General features: G+C 45.0%; 2 protein-coding genes across 2 annotated transcripts in view; one reads left to right on the top strand and one right to left on the bottom strand.

The window, feature by feature from the left end:
• The window catches only part of LOC119387368 (RNA/RNP complex-1-interacting phosphatase), an 88,295-nt gene that overhangs the window by 34,765 nt on the left and 34,393 nt on the right, over window positions 1-19,137 (bottom strand). The window lies entirely within an intron of this gene.
• The window catches only part of LOC119387367 (solute carrier family 12 member 2), a gene marked incomplete at both ends in the record, with an annotated part of 44,668 nt that continues 31,566 nt past the window's right edge, over window positions 6,036-19,137 (top strand). Inside the window, 9 exon segments of the mRNA XM_037654735.1 lie at window positions 6,036-6,131; window positions 6,773-6,912; window positions 7,582-7,695; window positions 11,213-11,324; window positions 12,379-12,506; window positions 13,505-13,708; window positions 14,454-14,561; window positions 15,430-15,553; window positions 17,793-17,894. Of these exon segments, the coding sequence (XP_037510663.1) occupies window positions 6,036-6,131; window positions 6,773-6,912; window positions 7,582-7,695; window positions 11,213-11,324; window positions 12,379-12,506; window positions 13,505-13,708; window positions 14,454-14,561; window positions 15,430-15,553; window positions 17,793-17,894 (1,128 nt within the window).

Genomic DNA, 19,137 nt, shown 5'->3' with positions numbered 1-19,137 from the left:
TAGCTTCAATGAAAATGTGGCCGACATTTGTGTCTACCATGGAAGCGAGGAGCTGGCCGCTGAATGCATGCAGCTACGCGGTCGCGCGGCGGACTGTGCCCGGAGGAAATGTCGTTTATGTTGGACGCCACTCTTGCGACGTAGTGACTCGTGAATTGGCTGTGCACGTTGGAGACGCGGCTCGCCGTTCGTCGTTCTCAGGCGCGCAGTGCACAGGCAGGAATATGATGCTAACATGGACTGGATCTTATATGTGGCAGCACATATCGCAGAAGTAATTGTGGCGTTCTGTTACGACTCCATCAGTGGCCATATTTTGAGAACTTCTAGATTCACGCTGATATAGCGGTCCCGCCGCGCTATTTAAACCCCTTCATTCTCGTCTCAAAGCCGAGATTTCGCTAAAATCACACTGGATGATGCTTTATTTTTCACATAAGTTTACTGAAACATTTTCTGGAAGCGCGCGAGTCCATGCAATGACTTAGTATAGTATGGTGCGAAAGTCACTTTCACGGGCATGCAGTGTCTAACTGTGTACAAGTTTCACCTTTGATAAATTTGACAAGTCTCGCCGTGATTAATACGGCTGAACACGGAAACATTACGAGCTACATCCACACAGCTATATTTGCATGCGCACGCGACTGGGGAATGTTAGTTTGTTGTGCTAGAGTGCATGGGATAAGCCTTGGAGTGTTTTACGTATACACGCACTTATTTTATGTGCGGATTACTGAGAGGTGTTGCGTACAGCAGAAATCCAGAACATAGTACAGTGGGCATTATGGAAAATGAATTTGACACCATCGAGTAATAGGTTCTAGTGTTGCAGAGCTATGCGCAGATTTTTTTTTATTGCGCACATACAAAGTGGTTGCGCCTCACTGTGGCAGTCGTTGCGAGGAATGAAACTGCTAAATTATGACATATTATCGTAAGAAAGTTAACGTAGAGTGGCCATTTGTCGAACATGAGGGTGTTTAACGAATTCTGAACTTTTTTAGCCAATGCGGCGATGTTATTACGAGGTACACCCACAGGCGTTCGCACTTCGCGCTGGCACATATGTACGTTCCAGAGGATGGTAAGTTAATTACGCAAATTTGTTTCCAGACTTAGACATTGCCTACCGCGGATTTAGGAGCAAAGGGTGAACGGTTTGCGAAATCTAGAACACCTCGTGAAAGCTCTACTGCCCGCACTGATATCGACAGCATGCCGTTACTAATAGTAGAACATTAAATTAGATATATAGATTTCACGGCAAACGATTCGAGCATTGGAGCATTTTGTTTCATCATACTAGCCTACTTTATGTCCACTTGAGGACGAAGGTCTTTCACTGATCCCGCATTGATCCTATCCATCGTCTTCATTACTGTTTTTGTGTGTTTGTGGCAAGCACAAGAACGAAGAAGCAGTCGGGTTGCGGTATATATCCCTAATGCGGACTCCCTTGACGTCAAGTGGCACGCCGTGTAAGGGTGATTGTTGGCTAACAGAGTTTTAGCATTGTGTAGGCAGACGTTGCGTTGGCTGGGTACCTACGCTATACTGAATTCGGAAAGTAACGTGCGTATACCAGTGTTAGTCTTTGAGAGATGCGCAGTGGCAAGAAACACAAGAAAATTGTGTACACGAAGCGCTGGGTACCGTATGCTAATACTGCTTAATTTAACCACTTGGGATTTTTTTAACGTGAGCCGATTACATCGCATAGGAGCGTTTCTGCGCTCAGTTGCCCCTTGATGGGTACCTAGACTAACCATTAACAGTGAGCTTGGAAACTCTAAGCATGCAGTGTGTATAGACATCCGTATAAAAATTCGCATCGTTTTCTTTTTTTTCTATACGGCAAAGCATGGACGCACCGCGTTCCCCATAAATGTACCGTTCAGCAATCATTTCGGTTGAGATGACTTGACGGACCATACCAGCTTCATAGTTCAACAGTACCTGCTGTGTCTAGCGTGTATAAGCATGCGAGAAAACAGGTACTGCTCACGTGTAAAAATAAGTATTTATTGTAAAAAAAATACAAACAGCGCTAAAAGCAATGCTCAGCGCTCAAGGAAACGATAAACGTGCCAGCCAATGTTTTTTAGGACAAATATATTCTGGTGCTTAACGAATACCTTTGATCTTTTCATATGTCTTCAGCAGCTTCTCGCCGGCAAAACACCTGGGAAACAAGTGGGTTCATTATACCTTGCACAAGACGAAGTATTGAGCATACCCAGTTGGGTATGTGAGGTACTTAATATAGTACATCGTCAAGCACCAAATAAGAGCTTTCTCTAGAAGTGTGCCAACCGAAAGTTTCACATTCCCTTGCACTTGATCGTAGAACGCCTTGTCGTCGTACTGCCTCCAAATTCTGTGGTCAGGCGATGGGCGGGCTGCTGGCATGTCATCCTGACAGAAAAAAAAAGAAAAGCAAAGCACACATGCGACGTGATGTTCTTAGATCACCTGTGTTTTCGCCCATCACACAAAACATCTACCTGGTAAACGGACGTTTTCAATCTGTTATACACCTTGTCGAATTTTTGTGTAGACAGCGTCACAGAAGTTACAAATATGGAAGTGTTTTCAGAAGTTGCTAATGAAGCTTTCTAATAGTGTTTTAACCATAAACTTACTACAGTTAGGAGAGAAAGCTTAGCATGATTCCCTCAGAAATACTCATCTCCACGAAATACATGCGGGCATTGCACATGTGACCGAGTATGACCTTGTTGAACTTCTCCATGAAACTTCCAGTTTTTCTTAAAAGTGAAGCTCTGTTTCGAATGTCGGCTGCAAGTGAAAACTACAGCACAGTCACCATTTGATGAGAATCACGTCCAAGGAAAGCAGTTTTACAATAGACTCGCGATTCATGCGTTAAGTAAATAAAGTGGCAGGCAAGCTTGGCTTGAAATTTGGTTGCACAGTATTGCAATAGCACAATATTGAAAACGAATTTTTTCAATACCAGGTGAATGCCAGTCACGGCGAATATTTGAATGGTAGCAGCCAATGCACGATTAAAAATTAATTCACTGCGGCGGGTCAATGCTCGGCTGCGGCGGCGATATTTAGATGGGTGTGAAACGGAAAAAAAATAAAATGTATAAAAACACAGAAAGAAAGATCGTATGCTCAGTTACGGCATTGTAAATAACACCACGTCCGGTGTTGCTGCGGCTGCTGCTGGAGACCCTGCAGGGTGTGAGCTCCTGACCAGTTGCTCGATAAAACTGCGCCTGGCTCTTGTGTCAGAAGGTCTTGCCACCTGCAAACGTATTAAAAGTCTGTGTATACTATCACGAGGATGAACAATAATTATATCCCTTATTACGACTACTGTATGCACTTCACTTCTCAGTAATAACATTAACAATGAGCAATCCAACATAAATAATAAGCTGCCAACGAAACGACACTACTTTTATACAACCACGGTTATATATCGCTGTTGCATCGCATGAAATGATGGATAAGAGAACAATAATGCCATCAACTAGCTAACGTCTAAATTACATATGATGCATTAGTTTACCTTCATCGAGATCTGTAGTTTGCACAGGCACCACAGCCGGTGCATGATGCACTGATGTACTTGCCACTTGACTTGGCACTGCATAAGACCAATGGGCAAATGTGACCGAAAACCACGGAAAAAAGTGAAGGGGCACAGTAGGTACGCACATGTATTCACGAACATGAATGAGGCTGTCTTTTAAATATGTTAGAAATTAGGCAGCAAAACGCGTTTTAAAGACTGTCGCTATTCAGAAAGTCAAATTGCTGATTTTGCCTCCTAAAAACAAGACATGCCGCGAGTCGTATCTATGAGCGCCTGATCCCATGAAACGGTACTAACGTCTTCGGCACTCGTAAGTGCAGTTTTATTACTTTTTGATTGTGGAAAAGTTTTCCGCTTCCCAAAGGTAAAAAAAGGAAATATAAATGCGCAGTATAACGACCTACCATGAAAGCAGATCCTAACATCATTCAACTGCTAGCAAATATATGCTTGCTTTTATTGCCGCATTGTATCATTGACTATAAATAGAGAGAACAGTTGCTAGCCGAGGGATAAGAAGCCACGCGAGAGCTAAAAGTATACAGCTTGTCAAGCAACACGAAGTGATTAACTGATTATCTCACTGACACCTGTCAAGAGCGACGAAATTGTCTGAACTGTATGAGAGTTCATAATAAATGCGACCAGCACGACAACACGTGCGCGACTATAGAGACGGATGACGATTACAACAAAGTACTCGTATATACTCGCATAGTCACTCGTAAGCATACTCGTATAGTTATTTCAAAAGCCGTCAAAATAATATTCTGGCAGTTCTATACGTCATTCATATATATCAGCGCAAGCGTGCAACAATGTGAACGCTAACAGCACGAACATGTATGTGAAGAAAGAAGAACACTTACCCAGGCGGGTATGATGCGCCGGGCTGTGTCCGCGGTGAGCGCACCAGCTAGACAGAGATGGCGCGAGAGCGTCGTGTAATCCTGCGTCAACAGCTTGCGTGTAGCCATTTCACGTGCAAGGGGATGTCGCTATGTGTTCGCAACACCCCCTTAATATTGAGATAAGAGAAATTTTCCATGGCGGCCGAGTACCGGTTCACGCGGCACGCTCAACGAACCACACCAACCTATCAAACACCCGCCGCTGTCGTGGAATGCGCTAAAACTAACCCATTTCGCGCCAAAAACGCAACCCCCTTCCCATCGCACAATATCCACAATATCTTCGAACTCTCGTTTTTACCTCCTTCCTTTCTTTTCTCGGCGCAAAAACAGCAGAAGCGGAGTGCAACGGAGAGCGTAGCCAGCGTAGCGGCCCCTATTCTCTTTCACGCACGCAAGAGAGAGTGCGTAGTTAGCTCCATGCGTATACCTCCTCGCAACATAGCTCGCCTTTGCGGCTGACGCTGTCGGCGCACGCGCACACACCGACGCTTGCGCCGACAAGTTATAACACGCGGGAGCATACGTTCAGCTGTAGCCAGGATTCTCGTGTACGCGGCCCCGCCGACGCGCCACTGAGACTGCAGGCCGTCTATAAGGCGGCGGTGAAGGGTGCACGTTTTTTATATACACTTGTCACGGCTAACTCCTTTTCGAAGGCCTACTATAGCCGGGAGTTTTCCTGAGTTTTGAAGCGTCCCGCCTAAAAGGCATGCGTTAGCCAGGACTTGATTAAGAGTGAGAGCGCGTTCAGGTTGACCCCTAAAGGCATGACCTCAGCACAAACGGCGACGTGCCCGCCGTTCCTTCGCTGACGAGATTTATGGAATCGGCTTCACATTGTTCAAACAGAGCGCGGTGAAGTTTCGAACGAGCAGATCCCATGACGAAGTCCCACGTACATAGCTAAAGGGAAAACGTGATTGCAGAGCAGGCGCGATCCTCTTTTCCTCTGCCAAGTATACAATCGCCCAGAGGCTTTGCACTATTATACACACACTTTTTTTGCAGCATATTATCGCAGATTCAGCACTGGAACTTACATCTGGAGTGCCAGCAAGCCGATATCCGCACATTCGAGTGTTTTCTTTAACAGTTTACTGCAATGTAGTACATGCGATGCTGCATGTGCGTGGAACTTCGTCAACAACCTTCCTCATCGATTCGAACACTACATGTTTCATTGAATGAAACTATGTCAGAATACATGTTAACCCTTACTCTTGCAAAGCCTTACACCTATTTTGCTTTCAATCTTAGCGTAACATGTCCAAAAATGCATCAAACACGACAGAGTTGCCGCCGCAGTTCTCTATGCGCCCAGCAGCTTTATTCTTTCATTATACGAGTACCTGCGCTGCGTACTCCTACATGTAGTCGTATCAAAACATACCCACATAAAAAAAATGCGTGACATAGCTTTAGTGTCGTAGTGGGGGGTAGATATCAGCGTACCTTCTATACCCAAAATGAAGTCCTAAATGAACATTGATTCCGTGCTCTCATCGACAGCTCCTTACCCCGTTGCCACATCTTTTTCTCTCGCGCAGGCCTGGGCTCCGGCATCGTCATCCTTGCCTCCGTGGTGACCATGCTCACAACGCTCTCCATGTCTGCCATCTGCACCAACGGCGAAGTGCGGGGAGGTGAGATCGTCGCCGTATAATGTACGCGTACCCGTATCGCGTGTACCCGTATACCGTGTATAGCGGACGCGTACCCGTGAACACTTTTGTCTCTGTAGTCAAGCATCCCGGTTAATTTGCTTACCCACTTACTTGCAAATGTTCCATTATTTGCTTTATTCGCTTTTACTGAACTGTGAATCTCTTAAAGGTGTGTGGCTGACGTACAATGCTCTTTTGTATTGGACTAGGTGCTAGTCGAAAAGGCTATTGATAGGGTATTGGTTTCAGCTGATTGGTAGGAATTCATGGCGCGGTTGTTTGCGCACCGCTTAAGAACGGAGGACACGGTATTAGGCACCCAACGGCATTGTTCTTGCATAATAGGAGTACCTAGGCTACGTACTTCTACATGTAGCCTATTTATATCAAAACAAGTCCAAATAGGTTTGTATGCATTTCCTTTTGACGCTGTACGATAAAGTATTGATTGAATGAACGAATGAATGAATGTACCGTCACCAGAGGCGTCAATACGGGCGGGACAAGGGTGCGCTCGACCACCGAACTTGTCCACGGGACTGCCATAGTGATTTGCACTGCACGCATTGTCTTCTTTCACGATGGAGGGTTCGGCTCACGCACTCTGCTCTCTTTCGCAGGAGGCACGTACTACATGATATCCCGGAGTTTAGGGCCCGAGTTCGGCGGCTCCATCGGCCTCATATTCTCGCTGGCCAACGCGGTGGCCATAGCCTTGTACGTGGTCGGCTTCTCGGAGACCGTCCGGGACTTGTGCAAGGTGAGTCACTTTAGTGGTGACGGCCGGTCTCACTTTCGTTTCACCTTGTCGTTTGGGTTCTTCTCGTGCCTATATTTCTGGTGACATCTAGCACGCTCAGTTGTTTCACGCGCGAGTAGGTCCGCCTGATAACGTTACTGCTGTTGGTTATATGCAGTCATATTTATGTAAGGGGCGTGCGCCCTCCTCACGCTTGCGTTATAAGGAAAATAGTTTTGTCTTACCTTAGCGAGTAACCTCGCGTAAGTAGTCAGGCGTACTAACCGTGAGTGGTGGCATGTGCGTTACAAATTGATTGCTATGTTCACTATGTGTGAATCAATGGCAAACTTCTTAAAATTTAATCTGATACTGCAAATACGTTCGACTGTTTCATTCATTCGTTACGGTTACGGTAGCACTAGCGAGTAAGACGCGCTTGAGATGCAAAAGCAAACAGCTATGCGCCGAGCTTTGACGGCATAGTTAAGTGACAAAGTATGCTGGTAATGTCTCTACACTCTTAATCAGGTCCTGGTTAAATGCTGGCTATATCCAGGAAACCAGACGAGAAATGTCCGGTTTCCTGGTTATATCTAGCATTTTAAGCGGCACCTGACTAAGAGTGTAGTGCATGTGTGTTTCTCACTGTTGCACACACCCCAACTTTCCTATGTATGCTGCGTGCAGCAACAAGGCACGTACATCGTGGACGGCGGTCTCAACGACGTTCGGATCGTGAGCGGCGTCACCGTCATCTTTCTGCTGGGCATCGCCATCATAGGCACCGAATGGGAGTCCAAGGTGAGCATTCAGCTTAATAAGGCGAGAACCTTAGCTGCCTCATCAAACGCGAAAATTTACCGTCGGCTTCGGCGGCGTCAGCACGAACAGCGCGAAGAATCATCATCACGCGACGACATCACAATATGACGCCATCGTGGCGTCGCAGGTCACCAAAACTTTTGTGGCTTCATCGTGACGTCACTGTGACGTCATTACGACGTCATAGTGACGTCACGATGGATTATTACATTGACTAAGAAGAAAAAAAAATCGGCAGATCCCACGCACTGTGGGAATCGATGTAATGCGAAGCAGCCAGCAAAGAGCTGCATACATCGCCTTGTTTGTCTTTGAGCCAAATGAAATCATTCATCCCATGGTATGTAGTCCACCATATATCGCATGTTTGCCATGCACGCATGCATGCACAATCTAGTGTACACCATGCCAATGAAACGCATATTCTGGTATATAAATGCATGACCTGCCGTTTATGTTCATCACGCACTCGTGTCATGCCATACCAATTTTGGTATATATCACGTTAACAAAACGGCCGGAAGCGCACCATGACAGTGGTATGTAAGTCATACCGTACATGACATGCATAACATGATTCGCATGTTAAGACCTCTCATTTATGTTCGTCATACAGTCACATTGCGCAATACCAATTTTGGTGTATATCAAAGGAGCGAAATGGCCGCGAGTGCACCATGAATAGAGCATGTAAATCATGCCATACATGACATGAATATTATGGTTTTTCATGTTACCACCCGTCACGAATGTTCATCATACAGTCACATCGCGCAATACCAGTTTTGGTTATATCAAGCTATCGAAACGGCCGCGAATGCACCATGAGCATGGCATGTAAGTAATGACATACATGGCATGCATGTCATAGTTTTCATGTTACCACCTGTTATTCATGTTCTTCATACAGTCACATCGCGCAATACCAATTTTGGTGCATATAAATCTAGCGAAACGGCCACGAGTGCGCCATGAGCATGGCATATAAATCATGTCGTACATTTCATGCATGTCATGATTATCATGTTCCCACCTTTCATTTACGTTCGTCATACAGTGGCGTCGCGCAATACGAATTTTGGTGTATACCAAGCTAGCGAAACGGCCGGGAATGCACAATGAGCGCGGCATGTAAATCATGACACACATGACCTGCATGTCATGATTTCCATGTTATCACCTCTCATTTACGTTCGTCATGCAGTCGCGTCGCGCAATACCAATTTTGGTGTACGTCAAGCAAGCGAAACGGCACGAGTGCGTCATGAGCATGACATGTAAATCATGTCGTGCATGTCATGCATGTCATGATTTTCATGTTACCACGTCTCATTTACCTTCGTCGTACAGTCGCTTCGCGCAATACTAATTTTGGTGTACATCGAGCTAGCGAAGCGGCCGCGAATGCATCATGAGCGTGGCAATTAAATCATGACATACATGACATGCATATCATGGTTTTCATCTTCCCAACTGTCATTCATGTTCTTCATACAGTCACATCGCGCAATACCAATTTTGTTGTATATCAATCTACTGAAACTGCCGCTAGCGCATCATGAGCGTGGCATGTAAATCAGGTCGTACATAACTTGCATGTCATGATTTTCATGTTAACACATCTCACTTACTTTCGTCATACAGTCGTGTCGCGTAACACTAATTTTGGTGTATATCACGCAAGCGAAACGGACGCGAATGCACCATGAGCGTGGCATGTAAATCATGACATACATGTCATGAATGTCATGGTTTTCGTACTACCACCTGTTATTTATGTTCTTCATAAAGTCACATCGCACAATACCAACTTTGGTGTATATCAATCTAGCGAAAGGGCGGCGAGTGCGCCATGAGCGTGGCATGTAAATATTGTCATACATGACATGCATATCATGATTATCATGTTACCACGTGTCAGTTATGTTCGTCATACAGAAATGTCTCGTCATACCAGTTTTCGTATGTATCCCTTCATTTAAACGGCCGCGAGCGCCCCGAGACCATGTCATGTAAATCATGCTGCACATGACATGCGCGTCATGATTTGCATGTTAGGACCTGTCATTATGTTCGTCATGAACTCTTGTCACGCCGTACCAATTTTGGTATATATGAAATTAACGGAACGGCCGCAAAAGCCCAAAGGCCGTGGAATGTAAATCGTGCTTTTCATGACATGCGTGTCATGATTTTCATGATATGACCTGTCATTTATGTTCGTGATAAGGCCATGTTATGACACACCAACTTTGGTATACATCCGATTAACGGAACGGCCAGGGATCCCAAAGGCCGTGGAATGTAAATCATGCTGTTCATGACATGCGTGTCATGATTTTCATGATATGACCTGTCATTTATGTTCGTAATAAGGCCATGTTATGACACACCAATTTTGGTATACATCCGATTAACGAAACGGCCAGGGATCCCAAAGGCCGTGGAATGTAAATCATGCTGTTCATGACATGCGTGTCATGATTTTCATGATATGACCTGTCATTTATGTTCGTAATAAGGCCATGTTATGGAACACCAATTTTGGTATACATCTGATTAACGAAACGGCCAGGAGAGCACAAAGTCGTAGGCGGCTAGACAGACAGACAGACAGACAGACAGACAGACAGACAGACAGACAGTAGATAGATAGATAGATAGATAGATAGATAGACAGACAGACAGACAGACAGAAGACAGATAGACAGATAGATAGATAGATAGATAGATAGATAGATAGATAGATAGATAGATAGATAGATAGATAGATAGATAGATAGATAGATAGATAGATAGATAGATAGATAGATAGATAGATAGATAGATAGATAGATAGATAGATAGATAGATAGATAGATAGATAGATAGATAGATAGATAGATAGATAGATAGATAGATAGATAGATAGATAGCTAGATAGATAGATAGATAGATAGATAGATAGATAGATAGATAGATAGATAGATAGATAGATAGATAGATAGATAGATAGATAGATAGATAGATAGATAGATAGATAGATAGATAGATAGATAGATAGATAGATAGATAGATAGATAGGATAGATAGATAGATAGATAGATAGATAGATAGATAGATAGATAGATAGATAGATAGATAGATAGATAGATAGATAGATAGATAGATAGATAGATAGATAGATAGATAGATAGATAGATAGATAGATAGTAGATAGATAGATAGATAGATAGATAGATACGCTCAAAGTCGCAGAGGTTCGCTATGAAATGCTTCGCATTTAAAAGAAGATGGTTTTCGCCTTCGAGTCGTCTTAGGCGAAGGCATGAAGGAGCGTGTGAGTTTTTACTAAAATGAAACTCGGAAGATTATTCCAAGGTTGTCTAGCGTGATTTACCCAATTTCTTTCACGTTCGCGAGACAGATTTCGCGGATTATCGATCGAGCGGCCTAGTGTATAGAGCGGTCCGTTTTAATTGCTGACCGTGTCGTTCGCTCTGTCTCTTGACCGCAGGCTCAGATGGTGCTTCTGGTTATCCTCCTGGTAGCCATGGTGGACTTCGTTGTCGGAGCCATGATTCCCCCAAGCGCGGTGGAGCAGTCCAGGGGCTACTTCGGCTGGAGCAGTGAGTACACACAGTTAAGGACCTTATGCGCTTCGACAGAAGGGCCACTTGCGATGTCAAGTCCGCCGTATTCATCAGTGCGCTAAAATAATGCGACTCTGCGGGCTTTTTCCCAACACCAGTGCCCGGTGTGTGTGTCTTCACGAGGGCTTCAATGGTGTTACTAATGCGATCTGGTCTTGTAGCCAGTGTGATCCACATGCTCACGATAGGATACTAAAAATGTACATATTCACGTTTTATTTGTGCTTTTTGTTTTACCACGTAATGTACTACATGCGTATACCTTGCTTTTCGTGGTGAAATATTTGTATGTGTGTGTAAATGTCTCAAACATTGATTGTACGTGTTGCCTCCGCGTCATTTAATGTGTTTATTTATGTGCCATGTAACTGAAGTCTTTGTCATTCTTGTAAATGTATCTCTGTCAAGCAAATGTTATGTTGAATCGTTATTAATGTTAACTGTCCGTGACGTAATCAATTTTTTCTAAACAGAATTGGCGCGATGATAAGGCTTGGAACGTTGTGGCGTTCAGGACAGCCTTCACATAGGAGTACGCTGTACTTTAAGTCGTATACATATTTGTTAAAAAAAAAAACTGTCGCGTTACAGTCGCCGGCAGCGTGAGGGCATGTAGCTTATCTGTGCATTTCTTCCCGTTTGGGAGATGTCAACTGGCCTAGTGGGCGTTGCGGTGGTAAATCGTACCGTAAGTCGTAAATATGATGTTGTTGCCCGCATTGTCTGCTTCTTCGCAGAGCGTTTAATTTAAGTGATTCGAGAGAGAGTTGCTTAACGTAGACTGCGACATTCGAGTTTGCTATGAGTTAATGCATTCCTCTTTTCTTCCTCTTCTTCTTCTTCTTCTTATTATTATTACTATTATTATTAATATTATTATTATTATTATTATTATTATTATTATTATTATTATTATTATTATTATTATTATTATTATTATTATTATTATTATTATTATTATTATTAGTCACAGTAGTGATGACAAACGTGTGACTAATGCCAAGCGCCTTATTAATCTCTTGACACGCAGCCGCCATAGCGCTGGAGAACGTCGGTCCAAACTTCCAGGAAGGCGAGAATTTCTTCACCGTGTTCGCCGTCTACTTCCCGGCTGCCACGGGTATTCTGGCCGGTGCCAACATCTCCGGCGACCTGGCTGTAAGTTGCGACCGTTCGGGCTTAATTAACTATCGCAGATTGCTTCAGTACAGCGGCACTCGCGTAATGTTTGCCACTCCTGGAAATCACCGAAACGCATCGATTATCGACTCGTCTCACTGCGGATGTCAGTAACACACCTCAGTTCGCGCGTGCTCACTCGGGCATCCGTCAAAACCGATACAGCAGCACAACTCATTTACGATATTCATGTGCAAAAGATAATAACGCAACTTAACGTGAAGAGACGAGAGGTACAGGAAAAGAACGCGAGCTTTGGATCAGAAATAAGGCTAGTGCTCATTTACCTATGCACTGCGAATCCTGCATGTATGAACTCTTATAAATATTCGCACACTCGTAAGGAGCGAGAATACCGTGGCACGTGAACTAACGGCGGCCTATGTTATCAATGTGAAACGATATGTCTGTATCAGTGATCAGTCAGTCACCCTAAGAGCAGAAGTACAGTTTTTTAAGAGCATGATTACATAAATATGTAGTTGTACTTGGTTGTTCTGCGCAGCTGGCTGCACTGCTGAAAAGGGATCCTTTCTTCGAATAAATCTAGGTGCAAGTTGACCCTCTTTGCTGTAACTCGTGTTTCTTCGCCTTGCTTCTCGTCATAACCTTTTGCACAGTATGAACCAACTGGCCCAACAACACCTTTTATTAAAATGCCATATTCGGACCCGCCGCGGTGGTCTAGCGGTTATGGTGGTCGACTGCTGACCAGAAGGTCGCTGGATCGAATCCCGGCCGCGGCGGACGCATTTCGATGGTGGCGAAATGCTAGGGGCCCGTGCACTTGGATTTAGGTGCTCGTTAAATAACCCCAAGAGGTCGAAATTTCCGGAGCCCTCCACTACGGCGCCCCCCTTAACCGTGTCTTGAGTTTGGGACGTAAAACCCCAACAATTAATGCACCACATTCGTTTCTGCGTTCCTCGTTGAATGTGTACTTTGACGCGAATGGTGTTTGCGTTGTGTGAATGCAGGACCCGCAGACAGCCATTCCCAAGGGCACGTACCTGGCCATCATCGTGACGACCATCTCGTACGTGTTCTTCGCCATCCTGGCCGGATGCGTGACGGTGCGTCAAGCCAACGGGCTCGAACTGATCAACGGAACTACGCTCGAGGACGTACGAAACTGCACCCTGACCGGAGGATGCGAGTATGGTCTCCTCTACGACAGCCAGGTACGTGTGTCATTCATTCATTCATTCATTCATTCAAAGAGTTCATAAGCTCGTCAGATTGCTTGTTTGTGCTTGTACAAACTACATACTGTACTGATTGATAAAGCTAATAAGAAAGCTTTGATTGATTGATTCAAAGAGTTCGTAAGCTCGTTACTACATGTTTGCGTTTGTACAGACTACATATTATACTGACTGACAAAATTAATAAGAACCATCCGATTGATTGAAGGTGTTCGCGGGCTTGCGAAGACGCGTGCTTTACCTGTGTGCAAGCTGAAAATGTTTTGTCCTCAAACAAAAGTCGGTAAAGAAAATCTATTTTGGCTTTTACTTATCTTGGGAAGGCGTCTGTATAGGGGCGTGGATAACACCTAGAGAAGAGTGTCTTATTCACTTCTGAACGCTCGTTAACGTTTACAAACACCTAAAGCTTTCCGCGCTCTATGCAGCATTTATATTCTTTATTTCGGAGTCATGTTTTAGACTTTTTCACATGTGCGACGAACCACTTTATATCGCAATTGAGCTACAATACGTGTCACAGGAAATGTATCTTAACGGGTCTGTTCGAAAGAAAAATGTTTGTTGACGATATATGAATGCGCCGTAAGGTATGTATACGTGTGGTAGTTCCAAGAAGCTACTTTTCGCGCCTGTTTTGCGATGGCAAAAGTTTCGCATAATTTTGCGCAGGTTAATGTTCCATTGTGTGTGACAGTGTCCGTATGACTCGTTGCTGCAGGTGATGGAGCTGATATCCGCGTTCGGTCCCTTGGTTTACGCCGGTATATTCGCAGCCACCCTGTCTTCTGCTCTGGCTAGCTTGGTCAGCGCCCCCAAGGTCTTCCAGGTGAGCGCACGTGCATCATTGTCTTATTACCGTAAGTTTCGTTTACTATAGTACGTATTGGTTATAACTAAACGGCGAATGTCTTATATCATGAGCAGTGCGCGTAATGTGGACGAAACGAGGGTCTAAATGGACGCAACCACGTCATAAGCAGCTTCGAATGACTACCAGTATTGTCTGAGCATTCGTGTACTGCGACCCGGTTACGGTGCGTGCGGGTAGATACGACTAAGTGAAACATGCGAGCCTCTTTCAGATCCAGAGAGTGTGCTTCACCGTAGCACAGTTTGTAGTCTTCGCCACATTATACGACTGTGATGCGGCGAAGTTGACGTTACAAAAGCGACGATTGCGTTACGCATATGACGAATAATACCCAAATAAAGATGTTTATTCTCTCTCTTGCCAGCTAGACGCCGTGCTCGTATTAAGGGCTCTCTACGCGTACAAAGCATGATGATCTGAAGAAAAAAAAAAGAAAGAAAGGATGACTCGAAAAGAAATTGATTGTCCAAGTGAATGTTTGATTGTGCGAATAGCCGTGTAAATGTTGTAGGTGAGGCCGTACCTTTGCGCGGTTTGTTGCATGGTACATGCGCGGTATAATGTAATATATATGTCTTGTTGGCGTCCTTACTGTTCGTTTTGTTTCTTTTACCGTCTACGCCGGCCTGCGCGTGAGTTCTGGCTCAAACAACGATGTCACCACATTGTCATCGGTCTTTCAAGAAGTTAGTGAAGAGAAAGCTATCGAGCTAGAGCGTCACGCTAGATATTACAGCCGTCGGTGCGCGTAGATCTGGTTGATGTTCATTACGACTCTCTCATTTCGCAGCGCTTATGACCCTGACGCACTGTTGTGACGCAGGCGCTGTGCAAGGACCGCATCTTCCCTCACATCGAGGTGTTCGCCAAGGGCTACGGCAAGAGCAACGAGCCCCGACGCGGATACCTGCTGGCCTGCGCCATCGCGCTCGGATGCGTCGCCATTGGTAAATGCGCTCGTTCCTTACCCGCCTGCCTCTCCAGTTATAAAGCGCCATTTGGAAAACGCGCCATGAGCGCGTATATTGAGCGGTATCTAAAGCAGTGAGCTCGTTTCCAGTGGACAGCATTGGCAAAGACAAAAACTTGGATAACGCTTGAGCTTCGCCTTCTAGAGTAGAACGCGATAGCGTAATCGGGCCCCGTGCGCATCGCCTTCAACCGTGCTGCAAGGAAAGTAACGTTTGTGCGCATAAGACTGGTCGTTTCAAATTATCCTAGAATGTCTACTGGATATACAGCTGCTAAGTGCCCACTACGTCATAATTCTTCCTTTTGCACATCGGCGAAGTACCTACTACCATAGAGTTTCCTATAGATACACTAGAGGGAACTCTGGCGCTAGTGTCTATGGGAGCTGCAACGCACGGCGCTTCATCCAGCATGGGAATGATGGGTAGTACACGGCTTTGTCTAAACTTCGTTCTTTCGGCTCCGTTTGGCTCCGCGTCACCTGCATCCGCTTTGTCGAAAAACGAAGTTCAGCAAAAGTCACCAGTTCCACTTCACCGCTTTAACCTTCTTAGGCTCACCAATTAAAATCTGGTCACGAAGTGCACGACGGTCTATTCTTTTATCCGAAACGGACGCTGAAACACAACAATAAACAAAGCCACAAGTTCGTTTGAAGCCGTAAGTACTAAGATTAGGAAATTCGTGCACTACCCATCATTCCCATGGTGGCTGAACGATCGCAGCGCCAGAGTCCCCTCTATAGTCGGATACAACTTTAGAAGGCAGCGGCATTTCCTCCTCAAAGGCGGATAAACACAAGCCTGCACCAATGGGCGCGCACTCGGGACTGACGTCATGAGTGGGACGGCCGGTGGCTCCGCCTTCGGAGAACATCGGTGCGTGCATGAGCGGGACTATTTCTTTAGTCGCGGAGGCGATCGGCTGCCGCGCTTCGGTCGTCTGGGCGGGGCCTCTCCTGCCTTATAAAGTTGTATCCGGCTATAGTTAATTTTAGGAAACTCTATGCCCACTACTAGTCTTTGTGAGGTGCCACGCGCATCTGCACAGCTGCACACTTTGTAATGGGTGGGCAGCTTTAAACCATCCACTCGTTGCGCAATTCACATGTTTGGACACTTGGTGCGATTCTACGACTCTGCTACGCAATAGTACACGCGTTAAGGAGACTCCACACACTATATGACATTCTTATAATTTTTTGTTTATGAAGCAGTTTCAAGCACTGGAGTGGATCCGTGGTGGAACACCATGCGCAGAAGGCCTGGACTCGATTCTCACACGGGCCGAAGATTTTTTTTATTGCTTAATTATTTGCATCTATCTCGAATTTTCGCTCACGGACAACGCTGATTTTTCGCTCACAACCAACGACCCCGACGCCCACACCTGAATTTCTGAGAAGCGAGCTCTTTAACAATATTACGTTAAAACGAAGACGATATTCCATGGGTTGCATCCCACGGCTATACTGCTGTCCCACGGGTTGCGTATTGTTAACCGACGCAGCGTCCTGCGACGGGATAGAGGCGCCGGTTCTTGTTTCTGCATTCACTCGTACCCCGCCTTTTAAACCAATACCGCTTCCGGAGAACCGCGCAAATTCTTTCTTTTCTTTGGCTGCTGTGTGCGAGACCGAGCTTAATTTCCCACCCTTTGTATGGCCGGCCTCAAGGGCGTCTCGACGGCTTGGTCTATAGCTAAGTCAGACGTAATCCGGTCTCGCGTAATTTCCAGAAAATGGCTTTTTCCGAGGAGTCCAATAACTGGCTGAACAAAGTTTGTTCTATCAACAAAGGTGACAAACCAGTATCGAGAGAAAGCTCTTAAATTCGCGCTTCGACAAAGTGTATGTGGTCGCGACGGAACGAGCAGTCTGCCATGTGTGGGACTCTCAAATTACGTTTTATGTTTTCTCTTTTCTTTTTATATTGCGTATGTGTTTAGCGGCGGTAAATAACTTTTCTTGTTTTGTTTCGTTTCGAACCAATGAGCATCGGTGGGTGTGGCTGTCCGGTAAGTCAGTCAGGGACCTAAAAAAAATAATAATTATAAGGAAAGGTTGCGAATATGGCAACGGTGCGTAATTTAACTTAGTGTCCAGGATAGTACATTTGTAGTGTGTCGCTGAAGCGCGTGTGGTGCAATGTACGTTCTATTCCTGCCGACTGTCAACTATATACAGTGCTTTCTGTTTCCTCACGCGCGACGCAGGCGAACTGAACGCCATCGCTCCCATCATCTCCAACTTCTTCATGGCTGCCTACGCGCTCATCAACTTCTCCTGCTTCCATGCTTCGTACGCAAAGTCTCCTGGTGAGTCGTCGTCCTTTCATGCCTTTATATACCGCGTTAATTAATTAATAACTGTGTTCTAGTAAAAACACCATGTCGCTGCACTTCGTATACATTATGTAATCTATGGTCGCTGCTTGATTGAAGGTCTTGCATGTTTTGGCCGTCGCAGTCTAGTGCTGATTAAAAAAAACGAAGTCGCGAGTTCGGTTCCCGGCAGCAGCGGCTGCATATCCGGTGTTCGCAGATTACAATAAAACTAGGAGTGAGCCTTGCTATAGGAGTCCTATATAGCAAACCTCCTGTAATTTAAAAAAAAAGTGCAAATGTCAAGCTTTGTTTAGACAGACCACTATTTTAAACAAGAGCTGTGACACCACCGCCCGGGAATTATAGGAAGCTTTTTTCATACAGTCATTGCGTTCGCAATGCATTAGTGTTACTTCTTTAACCTTGTTTAGCACTGAATTTTCTTTTTTTTTTTTTTTGATGCGCTGTCATGAGTGCGCTCGGTTGATCAAGTTTGTGTTGGTTGCTGCGCATGGTCCTTCTGGTATCCAGTCTGTATAAAGAGTGGAGTGACGCAACAAATGATGTCAGTTTAGGGTATACCTCTTTGTCCTGTCTTCTTGTCGTGTCGTTTCGCGCTAAAAACGCACTATGGTAAGAATAAATTCGGGCATCTTCTCCGAAGCAGCTAGCTCCCAGAGTCTCGGAGCAGTTTTCTTTTTTTTGGAAAGGGAAGGGGGTGGGGTGGGGACGTTAAGCATGATGCCGAATTAAGCGACAATTTCAGGACGAGTCGCCTATCGCGTCATACACTCGTCTAGTACATGTGCACTTCGCTGTATCACTCGAAGCTAAGCAAAGTTAAAACGAATGAGCCGGTGTAGAGAAAAACGACATTCGCGAGGCGCTATGCAGTAAATCTGTCTCGTTCATAGTTATCGCTTTAAAAAGCTTGATCATGGAATACTAACTAGCATCGTTTCTTAGTTTCACAGAACTTGAAATGCAGGAGAAACAAACTAACCGAGTAAAAATGAGACTTTACAGCATGATTTACATAACATACGCGCTCCTGTTAAAAAGCGCGAAAGGTATTTGATTGGTAGTGCCATTGAAGCGGTGCTACCTCGTTATTCAACTATACGAAACAGCCCCATATCAGTTCCCTTATCTCTTTTTAAACACTTGTTTTTTGAGTTCTATAGGAAGCACGACATACCGAACTAACCTTTGACGTTAACTATGGGGGCCTTAA

The sequence above is a fragment of the Rhipicephalus sanguineus genome, chromosome 3, assembly GCF_013339695.2.
Source record: "Rhipicephalus sanguineus isolate Rsan-2018 chromosome 3, BIME_Rsan_1.4, whole genome shotgun sequence".
Taxonomy (NCBI): domain Eukaryota; kingdom Metazoa; phylum Arthropoda; class Arachnida; order Ixodida; family Ixodidae; genus Rhipicephalus; species Rhipicephalus sanguineus.
This window is presented reverse-complemented; position numbering and strand designations above follow the sequence as displayed.